At 39.2% G+C, this 18,406-nt stretch overlaps 2 protein-coding genes across 2 annotated transcripts; both read left to right on the forward strand.

The window, feature by feature from the left end:
- Positions 1-5,897: 5,897 nt before the first annotated feature.
- LOC113067890 (volume-regulated anion channel subunit LRRC8D-like) lies at positions 5,898-11,915 on the forward strand. Its single transcript, XM_026240387.1, has 5 exons — positions 5,898-6,182; positions 7,617-8,483; positions 8,708-8,958; positions 9,417-9,794; positions 10,327-11,915. Exons 2-5 carry the CDS (start codon positions 7,617-7,619, stop codon positions 11,441-11,443), a joined length of 2,613 nt encoding a protein of 870 aa, XP_026096172.1. The 5' UTR covers positions 5,898-6,182; the 3' UTR covers positions 11,444-11,915.
- A 799-nt stretch (positions 11,916-12,714) lies between these two features.
- LOC113067891 (ATP-dependent RNA helicase DDX39A-like) lies at positions 12,715-17,823 on the forward strand. Its single transcript, XM_026240388.1, has 10 exons — positions 12,715-12,850; positions 14,394-14,602; positions 14,689-14,816; positions 15,165-15,441; positions 15,519-15,637; positions 16,302-16,433; positions 16,667-16,776; positions 16,944-17,088; positions 17,167-17,314; positions 17,618-17,823. The coding sequence occupies exons 2-10, from the start codon at positions 14,395-14,397 to the stop codon at positions 17,632-17,634; spliced, it is 1,284 nt and encodes a 427-aa protein (XP_026096173.1). The 5' UTR covers positions 12,715-12,850; position 14,394; the 3' UTR covers positions 17,635-17,823.
- Positions 17,824-18,406: the final 583 nt, after the last annotated feature.

The raw sequence follows: 18,406 nt of genomic DNA on the forward strand, positions 1-18,406 counted from the left end.
CTGTACAGTCAGAATGACTGTCGGTCTCTCTATGCCCTTTCCGTGACCTGGCATGGCATAACTTCACACCATCTTCCTCTCTGTTGGTTGGGCTTTCTGCCGATCGTCGAGTGCACTTGAGTGGGTGTATATGAGGGTGTGTGAATGGCTCCGCTTGAAGGTACTCAAGATACTCACAGTTTCACTATAGGGATTGGGCAATGACATCATCCCGAAGTGAAACATCTCTCAGACTCTCTATCTCTGCAATCTAAAAGATGGAAATGTGACACTTAAATGGGTTATATGGAACCGCAAGAGGCAGAAAGTCTCAAGCCGTGACACATTCTCACTTCAGACTGTTTTGATCAGTTGTGTTGTGTGATGTAGCCAGTGATGTATCTTTAGTCTTTGGGCTTTGGGAAAATGCATTAAATACATACATACACACACACACACACACACACACACACATGTGGCCACTTTATTAGGTACACCTTGTTACTACAGGGTTGAACCCTATTTGGCCTTCAGAACTGCTTTAATTTATCATGGCATAGATTCAACAAGGTGTTGGAAATATTCCTAATTTTGTCCAATTTGATCCATGTTGTCATGATAGCATCAGGCAGTTTCTGCAAAGTTATCGGCTGCACATCCGTGATGTGAATCTCCCGTTCCAGCTCATACCAAAGCTGCTGTGTTGGATCGAGATCTGGTGAATGTGGAGACCATTTGAGTAAAGTGAACTCACTGTCATTTTTAAGAAACCAGTCTGAGATGATTTGAGCTTTGTGACATGGTGCATTATCCTGCTGGAAGTAGCCAACAGAGGATGGATACACTGTAGTCATGAAGGGATAGACAACACTCAGGTAGGCCGTGGTGTTTAAACAATGCTTTATTGGTACTAAGAGGCCCAAAGTGCTCCTAGAAAACATCCCCCACACCATTACACCACCACCACCAGCCTGAACCATTGAGACGAGGCAGGATGGATCCTTGCTTTCATGTTCTTTATGCTAAATTCTGACCTTAAAGGTGCTGTAGGGAACTTTTGTAAAAAATTTTTTTTACATATTTATTAAACCTGTCATTATGTCCTGACAGTAGAATATGAGACAGATAATCTGTGAAAAAATCAAGCTCCTCTGGCTCCTCCCAGTGTCATTGCCATTTGCAGAAACTCCATCAATCCCGGTAAGAAACAACCAATCAGAGCTGCGGTCCGTAACTTTGTTTGTGTTCAAAATGTAGAAAAATGTATATAATAAGCGAGTACACCATGAATCCATTTTCCAAACCGTGTTTTTGGCTTGTCCTGAATCACTAGGGTGCACCTATAATAAGTGTTTATATTCGGACTATTTTAGATTGCTTCGGGGGTACCGCGGCGGAGTAACCCAGTACCTTTGTGATTCTTCATAGACATAAACAGAGAGAAGTAGTTCCGGCTACGATGTTCTTCCGCAAGACGCAAGCAGTTCTGTTTATTAACCGCTAGAGCATCAAAAGTTCCCTACCGCAGCTTTAACATCTGAATGTCACAGCAGAAATCGAGACTTTTGGTGAGCCTGTGTGATTCGTAGCTTCTGTTTCCTGTTCTTAGCTGACAGGAGCAGCACCCGGTGTGGTTTTCTGCTGCTGTAGCCCATCTGCTTCTTTTTTTTTAAATTTTGATTAACTTTTTATTTCTTTACTCTTCTTAACTTGAGAATTTGGCGACACGTACCTGGGGTTACTCCCAGGGACCCGGTGCACATTGTACCAGTGGGCCCTGTTTGAAATTGTTTAATTTCTATGTTCGTTCTATTTATTTATTTGCACTAATTGCAAAAATGTTAACATTTTTTCAAGTTTGTAGGTGTTTAGGTACAGAAAACCTAATAATTAAATGTAAAATAGCACTGTATAGTCTTCACTGTAAAAATTAAATACAATCAAACCAAAATTTATTTAGACACCTTTAACATTTCTCACATTATGACGAAAACACACAAAATTGTGTCTAAATACACAGGTTTGCCGAGTTATCTTGTAAACGTAGTTTTAAATGAGTTATAAAGTCTTAAATGAAAAAATAAAGAGAAAATATGAATTGTGTCAGATCCGCATCACGTGCATCCGGTTTAAAAGAGATAGTGCCACATTTAAAGTAAAACCTCTTCAGGTAATAAAAAGTCTGTCGTTTATGTTAATCAATAAAACAAATGAAAAAGAGAAATCACTCACCTCTCGCTGATTAACTTTTATAGCTTGAATAAAGATTAATATGTATATTTTATGCATATACAATTTATAGTTTATGGGAAGACTGTTTTAAAATCACTTAATATTTCAGAGCCTATTAAATGTTAAAAGGAATGGATTTCTATTATACTGTAATGTTGAATAACTATAATTAATAGGTAACAATGAGAGAAAATGGATTTAATTGAGACACCGTAGTTGTACTGATATCAATACTTCATTAATAATAGGTTACTTAGTAAAAAAATGCAATTAAAACATTTAAAAAATACTATCTTTATGCTATTAATTTGGAGGTTCAATTTGAATCTATGACCTAAAATTATGAATCAATCATGATTAATTACAAAAAATGTGTGATAATTTTTTTTTTAATCGATTGACACATGATAGTAGAAAATTGTTAGCCTGAATGCAATGTAAGTCGTTTTTGATAAAAGCGTCTGCTAAATGCATAAATGTAATTTAATAAAAAAATATATATATTTAAATTAAACAAAGGTTTGCAAACAATTTACAAAGAAATGTGTTCTGCTCATTTTTCATAAATTCATTCTAAAAAATGTTTTGGATGTTGTTAATAAAACCAAGGTTACTGGAATATCTTTTGCAAGAAAATTACATTCCAGTCTTTTTTACTTTAAATTCAGTCTGTTCATTGGATTTCTGTGTAATTATTTCTGTACATGTTGTCCAACTAAATCCTACACCATTTTTATTTATTTATTTTCATTGGATTGATTTATGTGATTGTGAGTTTATGTTCTTTGAACCATCACGGCCAAAAAACATTTAACATTCATCTCAATGTAGAAGCAAAAATTCTGAATCGTTTCATAAAGAAATAAAAACACAAAATAATAAACTTTTTATTGATTTTATTGACACAGGATTGGTTCGAATCTCAGGCGGTTTTTGCGCTGAAAACCGCGGCCCTGCGCTATTTATAGAGGAGCTTCTTCTAAAAGCCCCAGCAAGACATGGAGGAGGGTGTGTGTCGATTCACACAAACACACCCTGCACTTTCAGAGGGCAAGATTGAGTCAAAAGGTGTGAAACCACACGTCCGAGAGAGATGGAGATGGACGCTTTTTCTATCGCATGAACATGTGGGCCTCAAATTGAGCACAAATTCTCACAGAAACAACAACAGAACATTAATGTACATAAATTTTCATAAAATTCAGTCCTCATGAATCTGCAATGACTGATAATCAGAGACATAAAACCTAACAATATTCAAATACTAAACAGTGTTTGCTTAGATGCAGGGTTATCAAAGTTAAATAAAACTAAATAAAAAATTAAAACAATAAAAAATGGTAACTGAAATTTAATATAACAAAAAAATCAGTATATTGAGAAAATCGCCTCTGAAGTTGTCCAAATGAAGTCCTTAGCAATGCATGTTTTGATATATTTACAGTAGGAAATTTACAAAATATCTCCATGGAACATGATCTTTACTTAATAGCCTAATGATTTTTGGCAGAAAAGAAAAACCTATAATTTTGACACATAGAATGTAGTTTTGACTATTGCTACAAATATACCCCTGTGGTTTTGTGGTCCACGGTCACACACACACACACACACACAAACTACTGAATAGCTACATAACAAAAACTACTGAAATTGACAAACACACAAGCCTAAAAATGGATAGTCAGGCTATTTATTTATTTACTTGCATAATATTTTTATTGCATTTAAATGAATGTGTTTACATGACAGAATTATCTAAACAATAAGAAAGTTGAAACTATAATGCTGAAGTTTAGCGGTTTTATAAAAATAGGAAAAACATAGATTTATGTTTCTGAGGCACCAGTTAACAAATAAATAAAAATAATAATTAAATTAATATTAATGGAATAATTCACCAAAAATAAAAATCACCTTATCAGTCATTCCTACCCTGTTTTGAAACTTTTCTTTTATTATTTATGTTTTGTTTGTGTGTGTGCGTGTGTGTGTTGATTGATTGATTAAATTACCAATATTCAACATTTAAACTTCCAGCAGATAAGTTTTTTTTAAGTTATAAACAGAAAGTTATAGTTCAATGGGTTTTTTGTGTGAAATATGATACCATATTTTGCAGCATCCACCCAACAATAGCCTATTTCTTGGCTGTTGTTTAAAAATGTTATTAAAAATGTTAAGAATGCAATGTTAAACGAAAAGGTTACTAATGCTTTCATTATTATTGTCTAACTGAATCAAGTCAAGTCACCTTTATTTATATAGTGCTTTTAACCGTACAGATTGTGTCAAAGCAGCTTTGCAGTATTAAACAGGAAATAGTGTGTCAATAATGCAAAAGGACAATAGCAAACACTCAATTTTCAGTTAAAGGCAGTTCATTATTGAATTCAGTGGTGTCATCGTCCGGCTCAGTTTAGTTAAAATAGAACATGAATCACTATTTATGAAAATATTTTCTAAAAATACTTTTAGTTTTCACAAATCTTTCAGCATGTGTCTCAATGTGTGGGCTTGTTGTAAATCCCCAGTGAGAGGGAACTAAAAATGTGTGACACGATGATAAACGGGGGTTTCCTACACAACTAACATTGTTTTCACACCGTGAACACACCGTGTTACTTCTACAAACTTGAACCTCAATAACTGCATTCTGACACAACACCGTGCTTTCAAAAAGGGACCTTGTAATTGAAAATTACACAAAGATCCGTAATTTTAACAGAAAAAAAACATATTAAAACAATCAAAATACAACACCCAGAACACACTAAGCACCACTCATTGATATTTACTGCTCCGGGTGTGTGCTCACAGTGTGTGTGTGTGTGTGTTCACTGCTCTGTGTGTGTGCATTTCAGATGGGTTAAATGCAGAGCACAAATTCTGAGTATGGGTCACCATACTTGGCTGAATGTCACTTCACTTAATATGTGTCATGTATGTAAGCAGCAGGTTCATTTAGAAAGTGAAATTTAAAACAAACAATCAAAACAATCTAAATGCAACACTTTACTCTGATCGTAAGCGCAACTTCAAGTAAATCCAGACCAAACTAACCCAGCACTCTGTTCCTAGTTCTTTCTGTCAGTGGATCACCAGCTTTCTGACAGATAGCTATAGTGAGAATTGGTAAATTTACATCCAGCAGCCACACCACCAGTACTGGTGTCCCTCAGGGCTACGTTCTCTCCCCACTGCACTTCTCCCTCTACAGCTACACCAGCGACTGCACATCTAAAGACCCTTCTGTCAAGCTCCTGAAGTTTGCAGTTTATTTCCCTGTTTTTATCACCCTACATCCTAGTTCATCCCTAAAACGTAATTTTTAAAAATTCTATTACTATTCTATAAATACTACAGCTGTACATATAATTCACTCTTCTTTTGCCATTTATTTGTATTTATGTATGTGTATTTTATTCACATCTCATTTTTATCATCTATGTGTTGTTGCTCTCTCTGTGTAGCTTGTGACAATAAAACAAATTCCTTGTATGTGCCAACATACTTAACAATAAAGTTCTTTCTGATTCTAATTCTAAATTTATTAAACATAAACATCATTCAGTCCAACACACACTCTATAATTTAATGTGATTAATTAGCGCCACCTGCTGTTCACATGTGATGCATTGCACTCAGAGGACTATTAGCATTCTCAAAGATCTGACAGGGTGAATATATAAAACCTGAAATTTACATGTAAGTTTCAAACTGTTTATTTATGTGTATTTCTTACAAATCCAGTGGCTCACTGGCGTTTCATGATGTGAATGCGGCTATTGTGTGCAGGTTGTCATGGAAACTTCAAAGCAGCTTCTGGGGCCCCACTGTGTCGAACTTAGTGAAGTTGGAAACATTGTTGAACAAACTGGCCTGAGCCGGACTTGAGTGCAAGAAAACAAGGGGTTTAAAGCATGAAGTTTCAGCTTTAGAGCCAAAAAGTTGAGTTACAATACATCACTGTAAGTACATTTCACTTTTATTTTTGCATGTTGACCGTCTGAAGTATTTGGGGTTCTAGTCAAATGTGATTTATGAGTTCAGCTGACTGTCGTATCACTTCTGCTTAGTGTGTTGAATCAAAACTCATTTTAAATGCATTCATAAAATGTATATCATAAAAGGATGCAGAACTAAACATAGGAGTGTAATGTACATAAAACCATTCATTATGTTTTAAGTTGCATTCTATTCCATTTTATTAGCAGTTGTAGTAAATATCTGTTTTTTAAGGGGTTGTTCGGTAAGTTAGATATTGCTTATATAATTGATCATACATGAATGATTCTTCAAATTAAGAGTGCAATTACTTTTTTAGAGGGGAGTCTAATACTATTTAATGCATGGTGAGATATTTACACTGTTAAAAGAGTTGGGTTCTCATGACCAAAGTTTCAAAAAACAATTTGGACGTAGAACGGCATATTTCTGTGCTAAATACACTCCCTCCAGGTTCATACAAGATTCGAAAAGTTTTTCTTGATGGGTTGAAGGGTGTGCTTTTGCTCATGCTCTGGTTGACGTGTATACGCACTCTTCTGGGAGAAGTGTCTATTTAGTGTCATGAAGGGCCATGTTCGGAAAAAAATCTGTCAGAGACTTATACAAACCCAAAGGGAGTGTATTTGGCACAGAAACAATCCATCATACCTAGAGACCAAAATGTTTAACAGACACTCTGTAAGCCAGTAAACAACACCTAACAACCACCTGGAACATCCTAGTGTGCACACAGCAATACGCTAACAACCGTTCAAGGGAGCGTTTCCCAAAATCATCGTTAGCCAACTACGATTGCTAGTTCCATTGACCTCTGTTGGTAATGACAGAAATTACGAAAATTGTTTCTTTCAGCTCGGTTTCACAAACGAGGTTTATTTTAAGCCAGGATTAGGCCTTAGTTAAACTAAGATAATAAAGCAAGTTTTATTAAAAATGCCTTAAAAGAAAATATAGCAGTGTGCATCTTGAAACAAAACAATGACACATATTTTAAGATTTGTCAGAGCAAGATTCAGTTGAGACAGTTCAAACATGCATTTTAGTCTGGGATTATGTTAAACCTTGTCTGTGAAACCAGGGGTAGGTCTTTTAATCTGACAAATGTAAGCAGGTTTAAGTTTAAACAAGAAAAAATAAAATCTACCAATAAAATAAGAAAGAAATACACTAAATTCAAAGGAGAAACAAATCCATTTATCTTACTCCAAAAAAGATCTAATTGTTTTTTAATTATAAATTTTAAATTCAATCTTAATCTTAAATCTCAAGTAAATGTATCTTGATTTAAGAAAAAAGGCTTAAATTTGTTAGATTGGTTAGATTTTTAAATCTAATAAAGTGTCACCTTGATTTGAATGGTGTTTAAAAAGATGTCTTTCTTTCTCTGACTGTAGATGTTCACGCTGTCTGAGCTGTGGTCCAGCGGTGAGCGTCAGGGCAGTTATAAATTATTGAAGCCATGGTGGGAGGTCTTCATGGACTACCTGCTGGTGCTCATGCTGATGGTGTCTATCCTTGCTGGGACACTCCAGCTGTCAAGGGATGGAGTCGTGTGCATCCCTGTACACTCCTCTTCCATCAACCACAGCTCTCCCATGGAGCCTGTGTCTGATACTATCTTTAGAAACACACTTGACTCACCTAGGATCCCTGTGAAAGGGCGACGTACCAACCTTGACTTCCAGCAGTACACCTACATCAGCCAGGTTTGCTATCACGAGGCGTTGCCCTGGTACTCAAGGTTTTTACCATATGTGACACTGCTCCACACGTTGGTTCTCCTGGCCAGCGGCTGCTTCTGGTTCCACTTCCCGCTCACATCTGCCCGCATCGAGCACTTCCTATCACTTCTCGCCAAATGTTGCGAATCGCCCTGGACAACAAGGGCACTTTCTCTCACAGCCAAACTGGACACACGTTTCTCTGAGACCGAACAAGTAGTGCAACCCAAAGTTCAGATAACATCTTCGTACAAAATGCGCAAGTCAAGTCTGGACTCGGGGACGGACAGCCCTCTGTTGGCGGGGACTGATAGTGTGACCACTACACCACAACCATCTCCGTGTCCCTCAACTTTGTCTCATTGCTCAACACTCTCTGCTTTGTCATGCACGGAGCCGGTTTTGCCTGTGCAAGTCGTTCCGGACACTTCCAGACAGGGAGCCACGTTGGACCGCAGCGACAGAGAGCTGGCCAGAGCACTGTTCGAGAGAGTGCGAAGGTTTCGTGCTCACTGCGAGAGTTCAGATGTTATATATAAGGTAATGCCCAAAGTATACTTATACCTTGTGGAGTAACTGATTAGTACAAGACCAAGTTAATGTGCATATGTGACCAGCTCGTACAAAGATCAGATTGTGCATGTACTATTTTGATGAGAAAATATGCATTATTTGCACTGTAAGCAAACCCTTATATACAAGTAAAAACTGACATGCTTTGATAATTGTTATACGTTGGCCTTAACATGCATCTCTTTACGTAGGTGTACACTGCTCAGACGGTGTTCAAGGTTCTGAAGTTTATTTTGATTGTGAGCTACACCACTCCTCTCCTGGACTCTATCTCCTTCAGTCACATCTGCCAACCTCACACTTATGCTCTGACCGGCTACAGCATCTTCCAGTGCAGTCACTCGCTGTCCTCCGTCCTGCGCAAGCTAATGCAGGCCTACGTTTTGCTGCTCTTTCTTTTTGGTCTGCTGGGCATCTATGCTCTATACTGGATCTTCCACAAGTATGGGTGTCCCAAGACATGAGAGGACTGTCTCCATGTAGTTTGTAGTCTCTCTCCATGTGTGAATGTTGAGAGATTCTGGTGACTGCTCTAACATGTCTGTTTGTGTGCCAAGAACTAAGAACTAAATGCAAATATTTAGTGCCAGGCCACCTTTTCAGCTGCATTTTCCATTTTCCACCTTTTTTCCATAAATTTTCCCCATGGGGATTTTAAACATCTTTTAAACTATGGACCAAACCAACAATTTCTCAGGTGAATTACAACATTATAAATGTTTATTTAAATAAAATCCTCCAGGACCGAACTTGCCCAGGTATGGCATCAATTAACGACATCAGAACTATGTATCCCTATAGAGAAAATGAATGAATTTCTACCTGGGAACCCAACTGTCACATTCTGTAAACTGAAAGAAAACTGTTCTGAAAATCTGACTAAATCTGCCTTATTCTCAGGTCTTTGAGGCAGTACTCTTTCCAAAGTCTACGTGAGAAAGGATCCATGCTAGATGTACCTGACCTTCATAATGACCTCGCCTTCCTCTTGCACATGGCCGACCAGTACGACCCTCTACTGGCCCAGCGCCTGTCTGTCTTCCTCTCACCAGTCAGCGAGACTCGACTCCTGGAAGAAAGTCTGGAGCGTCACTGGGGAGCTGAACGCTTGCGGTCAATGATCACGTCTGACCAGCAGGGACACTCTCAGTTGCAGCTCGTGGCTCTTCCTCGCCTGCCAGCGGCACTGTTTACCTTCAGCCAGCTACAGGTCTTGAAGTTGGAACTTATTGGAGACGCCAAACTGACAGCACAAATAGCTAACATGACGGCACTTAGGTAAGTATTTTAATTTCAATTACAACTGAAATGCGCATAATTTTGCAGTCTTACACAGACTGATTTTAACATGTAATAGAGGATGAGAAACATTTTAATAGGGCTGGGACAATAAATCGATGCAATGCGAATCTAGAAATTATTATTCTGCATCGATTCTGTGATTTTCCAAAGGCATCACAATTCTCTCTTGAACTGACTCTGAGTTTAGTTTTCAGCAGATGGCACTGCATGCTTTAGAAATAGCCATATTCTGCTTGCTTCCAGTTCTTTACACATGCACCTTTTGAACCTAAAATAATAATTCATAAAGTTTGTAAAGCCGAACGCATAAGAGCTCTTCTTTGTGAGCATTTGAGTGTGTGGTTAAAAACTAGCCTAGAGCACCATCTGCTGTTAAAAACTAAGCTCAGAATAGATTCGAGAGAGAATCACAATGCATTCCAAAAATCTCAGAATCAATCCAAGAATTGCGATTGCATTGATTTATTTTCCCAGCACTGAGTTTTAATCTGGATTCTCCTCTCATTAGAGAAATGCACCTTTACCACTGCACTGCATCAGTGGAGCCTGCAGCACTGCAGCACCTTCAGGAACATCTAGAGACTTTACATCTAACCTTCACCCAAGCTGCAGAGATCCCAGCCTGGGTTTATTCCCTCCGTGGCCTGCAAGAGCTGCACCTCACTGGGAGGTTGAGCAATGAGGGTGGGATGGGCCGTGGATGGGTCCTTGGCAGCCTTCGACAACTGCGTCATCTCCGTGTCCTGGTGCTGCGTGGCATGCTGCAGAAAGTTCCAGGGGAGCTGAGCGAATTGGCAGGGAGTCTGCTAAAACTGGAGATATATAACGAGGGCACCAGGTTATTGGTACTTACGGGACTGAGGCGTTTGACCGGATTGGCAGAAGTGCAACTGCAAGGATGCCAGCTGGAGAGGCTGCCATCAGCGCTTTTGGCGCTTACAGGTCTACGCAGTTTGGATCTGCAATACAACAGTCTTCGTACTCTAGAAGAGCTGTTGGGATTGCAGCATCTGCGGCGTCTGTCCTGCCTACGACTCGCACATAACCGCGTTGTGGCTCTTCCGTCCAGTGTAGGAGTGCTGCGCTCACTGGAGCTCTTGGATTTGGCGCACAATCAACTGCAAATCCTTCCTTTGGCGCTCTTTACTCTGCATAAGCTGCGACGCCTGCTTTTGGCAGGAAACCTTTTGGAAGAGTTGCCAGCTGAAATTGGAGCCTTGAAGCTTCTTGGCGAACTAGACCTGAGCGCCAACAGGCTTGAACATCTCCCCAAGGAACTGTTTGAAAGGTGCGTAGAGCTTCGCAACTTAAATGTTGCGAATAACTCTCTTGGTTCTCTGCCCACTGGTTTTGGCGGCCTGACTCAACTTTTGCGTCTGGATGTACGAGGAAACAGTCTAGAGGAACTGCCGGTCGAGCTGGGGTGTTGTTTTGGGCTTCGTGGAGGTGGTTTGCTGGTGGAAAACTGGCTGTTGCACACCCTACCTCGGCAGGTCAGGGATGTCCTACAGCAGCCCAGCTCTTGTCCTTCTTCTGAACCTCCATCACGACCTAATTCTGACTGCTTTCCTACCTTTTCAGCTGCACAATGGAGCTTCCACTCCGCACTTGAATCTCGGATATAAAACATCAGCTTCAGACTGAATTCATGAACAATATCTAACTAATATTACTAAAACCAGTCTGGAAAAGCCAATATTTTGCTAAGAAGACTTTAAATGTGATTAATATGGATACACTGATATGACTGAAAAATTAGAAACATTTCTATACTTAACCAGGTAACTGTCACTAGCCCAGTTAACCCATTGTAAACCTTTCTAATCCTCATTTTGTAAAGCAAGACTCAAACTTTCATATTTGGTGACTACATTTTTTTCCTGCATTTTTTCTCTCCAGAATCTCCATTTATGATGGTATGCAAACTATGCATGTATGGTTGCTTTCCACATGTCCTTTACAGTCCTAATATGGATCACACTATTTTATGGTTCTATATGTTTTGTAAAATATAGTGTATTAAAAATAAGTTAAATGTAGTGCTGTGCATTTTATATTTCAATAAACTTATATATCTTTATCTATTTCATTTCTATATTTATTTTCCACTTCCACAATAATGTGGTATTAAAGTCTGTGCTCCAAAACATTAAAGATTTACAATTTAGTTGGGAATAACATGATTAGGTCTTTGCTTAAAAAGTGGGATTGACAGTTAATGGTTTAACCCGACCAGCTTCTGCCTGACAGATAACGGAAATGAGAAAAAGTGTTTACTCTATTTGAAATATGGATATTTTTCTTTTTCTCGAACATGGATTCGCTACAGAAGGCCTTTATTCAACATTCATCATATCTGGACGGATATGACATTTAAAATCAGATATGACATTTAGTTGAATTCTGTGGACAATTAACATCTCTCCAGAATTATTTTGAATTATTATCATACTAAAATACTTAGAAAACTGATAAAGGTAGTCACCATCAAAACATATTTACACAGAAATCTTTTGAATATTATGTATTTACCATGGTAATGTTAGCTCTATAATGGCACTACTGAGCAAAGTGTTTTAATTATGGTATTTTACCTCCATTGTATATGATTTGAATATGTTCCTTGATGTGAAGCTACATATCAATCATAATAATACACTGAGTTAAACGTTTTAAATCAGTTATATTCAATACTAAATCATAATAAAAATAAAAAAATAAAAAATAAAAACGTTTCTGTCACTTACAAAAGTCCCGCCAAGCTCAATTGCGCCCAACGCGAGCGCGACTTCAACACCTCGAAGTGCCAGTACCAACATCCAATCACGATAAGTTTACATTTAGATTGACACGTTCTTGAGCCAATGAGAACGTGTGTTAAACCAACAACCACGTGTGTTCTGCCAATGAGAGCGCGCGTTCTTCAGGAGGCTGGATTTCCGGGCGGTAGTATAAACCGCGGCCTGGTGCGTTCGATTTGAGACAACAGCTGCGTTCGTGTGATCATTTTCCTCGCGCACCGTCACTTAAAGGTAACTGTAATTTAGTCACTGTTTAGATATGGATATATTTCTTCGTAACGTGTTTTTTAATGTATATAACGTTGTGAGTTTATCCAACAGAGAAGTTTAATGTATGATCGAAGCGTTGTGTCATTGATCGCGTTAGCTGCGCGTGCTAACCGAACAGTGCGCTCGTGTGAGCGCGTTTATTTTCGGTTAAGTTAACGTTGTATGTGACGCTATTGTTTTTGTTTGTTTTGTTTTTAACGATATCGCGTTGTCGGGGCTGGTAAACCGCATGAAATACATGCCAGTGTGGAATTTCCGTTTGTTTGTTTTTTGGCCCTTTTCTCGTGTATAACAAAAGCTAGCGGCGGGTCTATTGTCCGCTGCGCTTTTAAGTTATGGCTTATAACGTTACAACTAAACTAATGTCTCTGTTGCTGATCAACACCGTATCGGGATCCCGTTTATCTGCAGCTCAGAATCTCGCACGAACGTGTTTAGACGTTCGTTACGTTGACTTGAGCACCTCTTCAGGATGCTGGTGGTTGAGGCCCAAATAAACCAGTTCCAGTTTCACTGAACGCTGTCTAGCAACACAAGTAACGTTACCGTGGTATTATCAGGTGTTTTCTGGACTGCTTTGACTTTTTGTATTTGCACGTGGCTCAAATGTAAACGCCCACATCAAATAAAAATTTACAAAAGTGATTGTACATGTATAGAAAGCACAATTAATGCGATTCAAGTCTAAGTTTAAGGTTTCAAATATGTTTTGGGAGAATAAAATCAAAATGTGGATTAAATGTTCCGTTTTTATTCAGTAAAACACGTATATTTTTCTAAAAATTGAAACCACATTCTTATGACCTGTACGTATTGAAAAATATAAAATAAGTAAGTTTACTAAATGTCGAAAATATAGTTGCAAAGTTTAGAATTGTAAAATTGCAATAAAGTATTTGGGGTAAAACTACTTGGTCTTTTAATGTAATAAAATGATCCTTGTAAATAATACCTGACAAGTGTATTGCACTGTGACACTTTAGTTGCTGTTTTCAGTAAATCATGGTAAATGTGTTTTTTTTTTATTATTAATGCACAGAGAAAAACTATTTGAACAGGACTCTTTCTAATATATCGAACAACTATTCAAAGCCGTATTAAACTTGTTTTGATATTCAGTGGTCAGGATTGATTTTTTTTTCTTTTTCTTAGTGACCAAACATTTGTTCACTACATTTCTTAAACATTTGTTTTTATTTTAGACTTTGAGAACCTTGTAATAGTCATTTTGCATGTTCAGTGTAGAGTATTATTGCTTTTTCCTTGTACCTTTTTGTAAAATATCAAATTCTTGTACATTTGTGAATTTCAAAAGTGTGTGTCTGTGGTAATGCTGGTTTCTGTATTTATGCACTTAATTTCACGATTCAACGTCAAACTTAGACTTTCTAACCTTCTCCAGGCTTGGTCCACTTTCTCAGTGGTGGTCCCTCCATTGAAACCATGAACGTGCGAGTCGTCTGAATGTGTGATTTAATTGCTTTCCCACTCCTTTTGTCTCCAGAATGGCTGAGAATGATGTCGACAACGAGCTGCTGGATTATGAAGAGGACGATGAGCCTCAAGGAGCCCCAGAAAGCGCCGCTCCGGTGGGCAAGAAGGAGGTGAAGGGCTCATACGTGTCCATCCACAGCTCGGGCTTCAGGGACTTCCTGCTGAAGCCGGAGCTGCTGAGGGCCATCGTGGACTGTGGATTTGAGCATCCGTCTGAAGGTAAGAGACTCGGAGATGCTGGTCCTCAATGTAACGGTTGATTAGCATCTTAAGTGAACTTCCTGTGTGTGTGTGTATGTGTTTAGTGCAGCACGAGTGCATCCCGCAGGCCATCCTCGGCATGGATATCCTGTGTCAGGCCAAGTCTGGTATGGGAAAGACCGCCGTGTTTGTGCTCGCTACCCTACAGCAGATCGAGCCGGTCGAAGGACAGGTTAGTACATCAGTTTTAGTTTGTGATGAAACCATTACAACGGTTGTGCAGTATTAGTTAGGAATTGACCGAAGATTAAAATAATTAAATCGGTTTAGAATAACCCTTTTTTTTTTCATCTACTAAAAGTAACCCTCTTTTTCCTGCGTGTTCATGGTTCTCTGTTCGTTAAAGGTCAGGTTATATGAAAAGGACTTTTTTAAATATTAACCTTAAGTCTTATTTTAAAATTTGGTGACTCATAATTAAGACACTTATGCTGGTGGTTTAACGATCTGTGATTTATCTGTAACGTGTGAACCTTCAGCTTGTGTGAGATGAGGTTGAGTGTGTGTTCCTGTGATTCAGGTGTCGGTGCTGGTCATGTGTCACACACGCGAGCTGGCGTTTCAGATCAGTAAGGAGTACGAGCGCTTCTCCAAGTACATGCCCACGGTGAAGGTGGCCGTGTTCTTCGGTGGCATGTCCATAAAGAAGGACGAGGATGTCCTGAAGAAGAGCTGCCCTCACATCGTGGTCGGCACGCCGGGACGAATCCTCGCCCTGGTCCGAAACAAAACCCTCAACCTGAAGAACGTCAAGCACTTCGTTCTGGACGAGTGTGACAAGATGCTGGAGCAGCTGGGTGAGTGTCTGACCAAAATCAGCTGGGAGCTGTGTTGAGCGGAGTCTGTGATGATTAAAATGATGTCTCTCTGTTAGATATGAGACGTGACGTGCAGGACATCTTCAGACTGACCCCTCACGAGAAGCAGTGCATGATGTTCAGTGCCACCCTCAGCAAAGAGATTCGGCCCGTCTGCCGCAAGTTCATGCAGGACGTGAGTAACATCTGTCTGTTTATCTTAAAAAAATGGTGTGAAACATGGCAGTTTAAAAGAACATTGTTTATTGAAAAATCTTTGGGTACAGTGTGACTTATGGAAGTTATTGGACGCAGATTAAGCCATTTGGGACGATACAAAATTGAGTCTTTAAATGGTGAGGATGATTTTGTTTTCCACTCCTCTTAAAAAGGGGAAAGGGGAACGTTTGGTCAATCTAATCATGAGGTTGCGTAGAGAGGGAGGAGTTTAGTTCAGGATGTGTCTGTGGATTAGTTTAAAGCTTTACTAGCAATACTGGAGCCACACATTGCAAAGACCACTGATTTCTGTGTGCAAGGACCTTTCCATTGCTTTGTGCTGCGAGACGAAGTGGATCAACTTGTCAGACGGCATTCTGGATTTTGGCGTTTACTTATAGGGCGGCTCTGAATTGTCAAAACGCCTATAAATAAATTTTGGGTGTGGGTGTGAAAAATGCAGAAAATGTGGCCCCATCTTAATTTCCTATGAAAGGTTCTGAGGCTGTGTAAATGTGATTCGCACAAAGTGAGGTCGTATTTATTTGTACACTTGCGAAAATTTCAGATTCAAGTGTGCAATGACCTTTTAATCTAAAGCATATAGAAGATCCTGTCTGATGTGTGCTGCCTGCTTTCAGCCGATGGAGGTGTTTGTGGACGATGAGACCAAGCTGACTCTTCATGGTCTGCAGCAGTACTACTGCAAACTGAAGGACAGCGAGAAGAACCGCAAACTCTTTGACCTGCTCGACGTGCTGGAGTTCAACCAGGTGAGTTCAGCACTTCACACTCATTTGTGTTTCCCAAGCCACATGCAAATGAGGGACACATGCAAACCTGACCCTGTTTATAGATTTGTCACGGCATGATTTTCCAAATCCATGCATTTGTTCGTCTTTCTCTGCCACTGATTTTGCCTGTAGAATATAGTTAGTAAAAAATACTTGAGCTCATATTATGCATGCTTCATGTTCTTGAGGGTAATTCTGCTGTTGTCCTGCAGGTGGTGATATTCGTGAAGTCTGTTCAGCGTTGTGTGGCGCTTTCACAGTTACTGGTGGAGCAGAACTTCCCCGCCATCGCCATCCACAGAGGAATGGCACAGGAAGAGAGGTGTGTGTGTACTTGTTTAGGCTTTGAATGTCCTGTTATGCAATGGTTTGTCATGATTGTTGACTAGTGAGGACATTGGGTTAAAATGAGTTGTTCATTTGTTTCTGTGAGGGTTTGTTTGGGGGTGGAATAATCTAATTATCCTTATGTTAAAACAATGCTTGCAGGTTGTCTCGGTATCAGCAGTTCAAAGACTTCCAGAGGAGGATCCTAGTGGCCACAAATCTGTTTGGGCGAGGAATGGATATCGAGAGGGTCAACATCGTCTTCAACTACGACATGCCGGAGGACTCTGACACGTATCTCCACAGGGTACGCATCCATGCAGTCTCCACGAGTGTTTCAGGTCTCTGAAGTGGCACTTCTCACACGGTCTCGTCCCGTTCTCAGGTGGCTCGTGCGGGGCGCTTCGGCACCAAGGGTTTGGCCGTCACATTTGTGTCAGACGAGACTGACGCCAAGATCCTGAACGATGTGCAGGACCGATTCGAGGTCAACGTGTCCGAGTTACCAGAGGAGATCGACATTTCCACTTACAGTGAGTCTTGGGTCTCATCTTACACCCGTTAAGCGTTTTGAGCATGAAGTCAAACTGTGGTAATCTGCTTCCAAATTTAATGTGACCTGATGAGTGTGAATTATTAACAGCAGTGTTGGTGGATGCTAATGTGGTCATTGAAGTGATGCTAGTTAATTGGATATTATTAGTTGATGTATTGTTCTTCCCAGTTTCAAATGTTGGGTTTGTTTCCCCATTGGTTTCTTGCCAAATGTTTTAACCCGTAGTGACTGGTTGAAAGAAGTGTTGTTTTATATGACGTTTGTCTTTTTCTGTGTGCAGTTGAACAGTCCAGATGAAGGTCGCAGCTTTTGGATCATGGCAGGGCGCAGAACATCCGTTTTAAAAGCCTCCACTTTACCTCAAACCCACTGTTGTTTTTACTGCTTTTCTTTGAGGACCGGGCGAGTTGTGTTTAACGATTTTGTTCTAAAATCATGTTTTGTTCTGGGTTTTAATGAAATTAAATCTTTTTATATACACCTTTACTGGCTGTGACTTGTCTTCTGGGAAGTCTCACTGTATGAAAGTGGTTTTGTAATGGTTTTTCAGATGCTTTTAGTGTAATGGTTTGCTCTGAAATCTTGCCAGATACTTAGGCTAGAGTCATAACCTGTTTGAGGTTAACGCATTGTGAGACGTGTGTGATTTGAAAATTACTGAAATGCCAAACCAAAAACTTTTTTTTTTTTTTTTTACAATTTACTTTAGTTCAAAAATAAGTTGTCTTTGTAATTCATGAAATTAATTTCCAGGCATTAACTGGACTGCTATTGAATTGATCTGTGAAGAATGTAACTCTCTATTAATACATGTATTCACCATCATTATGGTGACCGTATGCAAGTTTTTATTTTAACTAGTTTCACGTTAAATGATAGCTTTGCAATTGAACCCAAGTTCTGTTAGAAATGTTACCTAGTTGATAATATACAAATACTTGGGTTTTATAGCATTTAAACAAATGGAACCTTTCTCTTTGGATTGTTACAAGCTTTTGGTGCATGAAGAAGATCTGTAAAGTTGCAAAGACTAAAGTCTCAAATCCATTCTTTCAGCACTGTTGTAGAA

The sequence above is a fragment of the Carassius auratus genome, linkage group LG28B (assembly GCF_003368295.1).
Source record: "Carassius auratus strain Wakin linkage group LG28B, ASM336829v1, whole genome shotgun sequence".
Taxonomy (NCBI): Eukaryota; Metazoa; Chordata; class Actinopteri; order Cypriniformes; family Cyprinidae; genus Carassius; species Carassius auratus.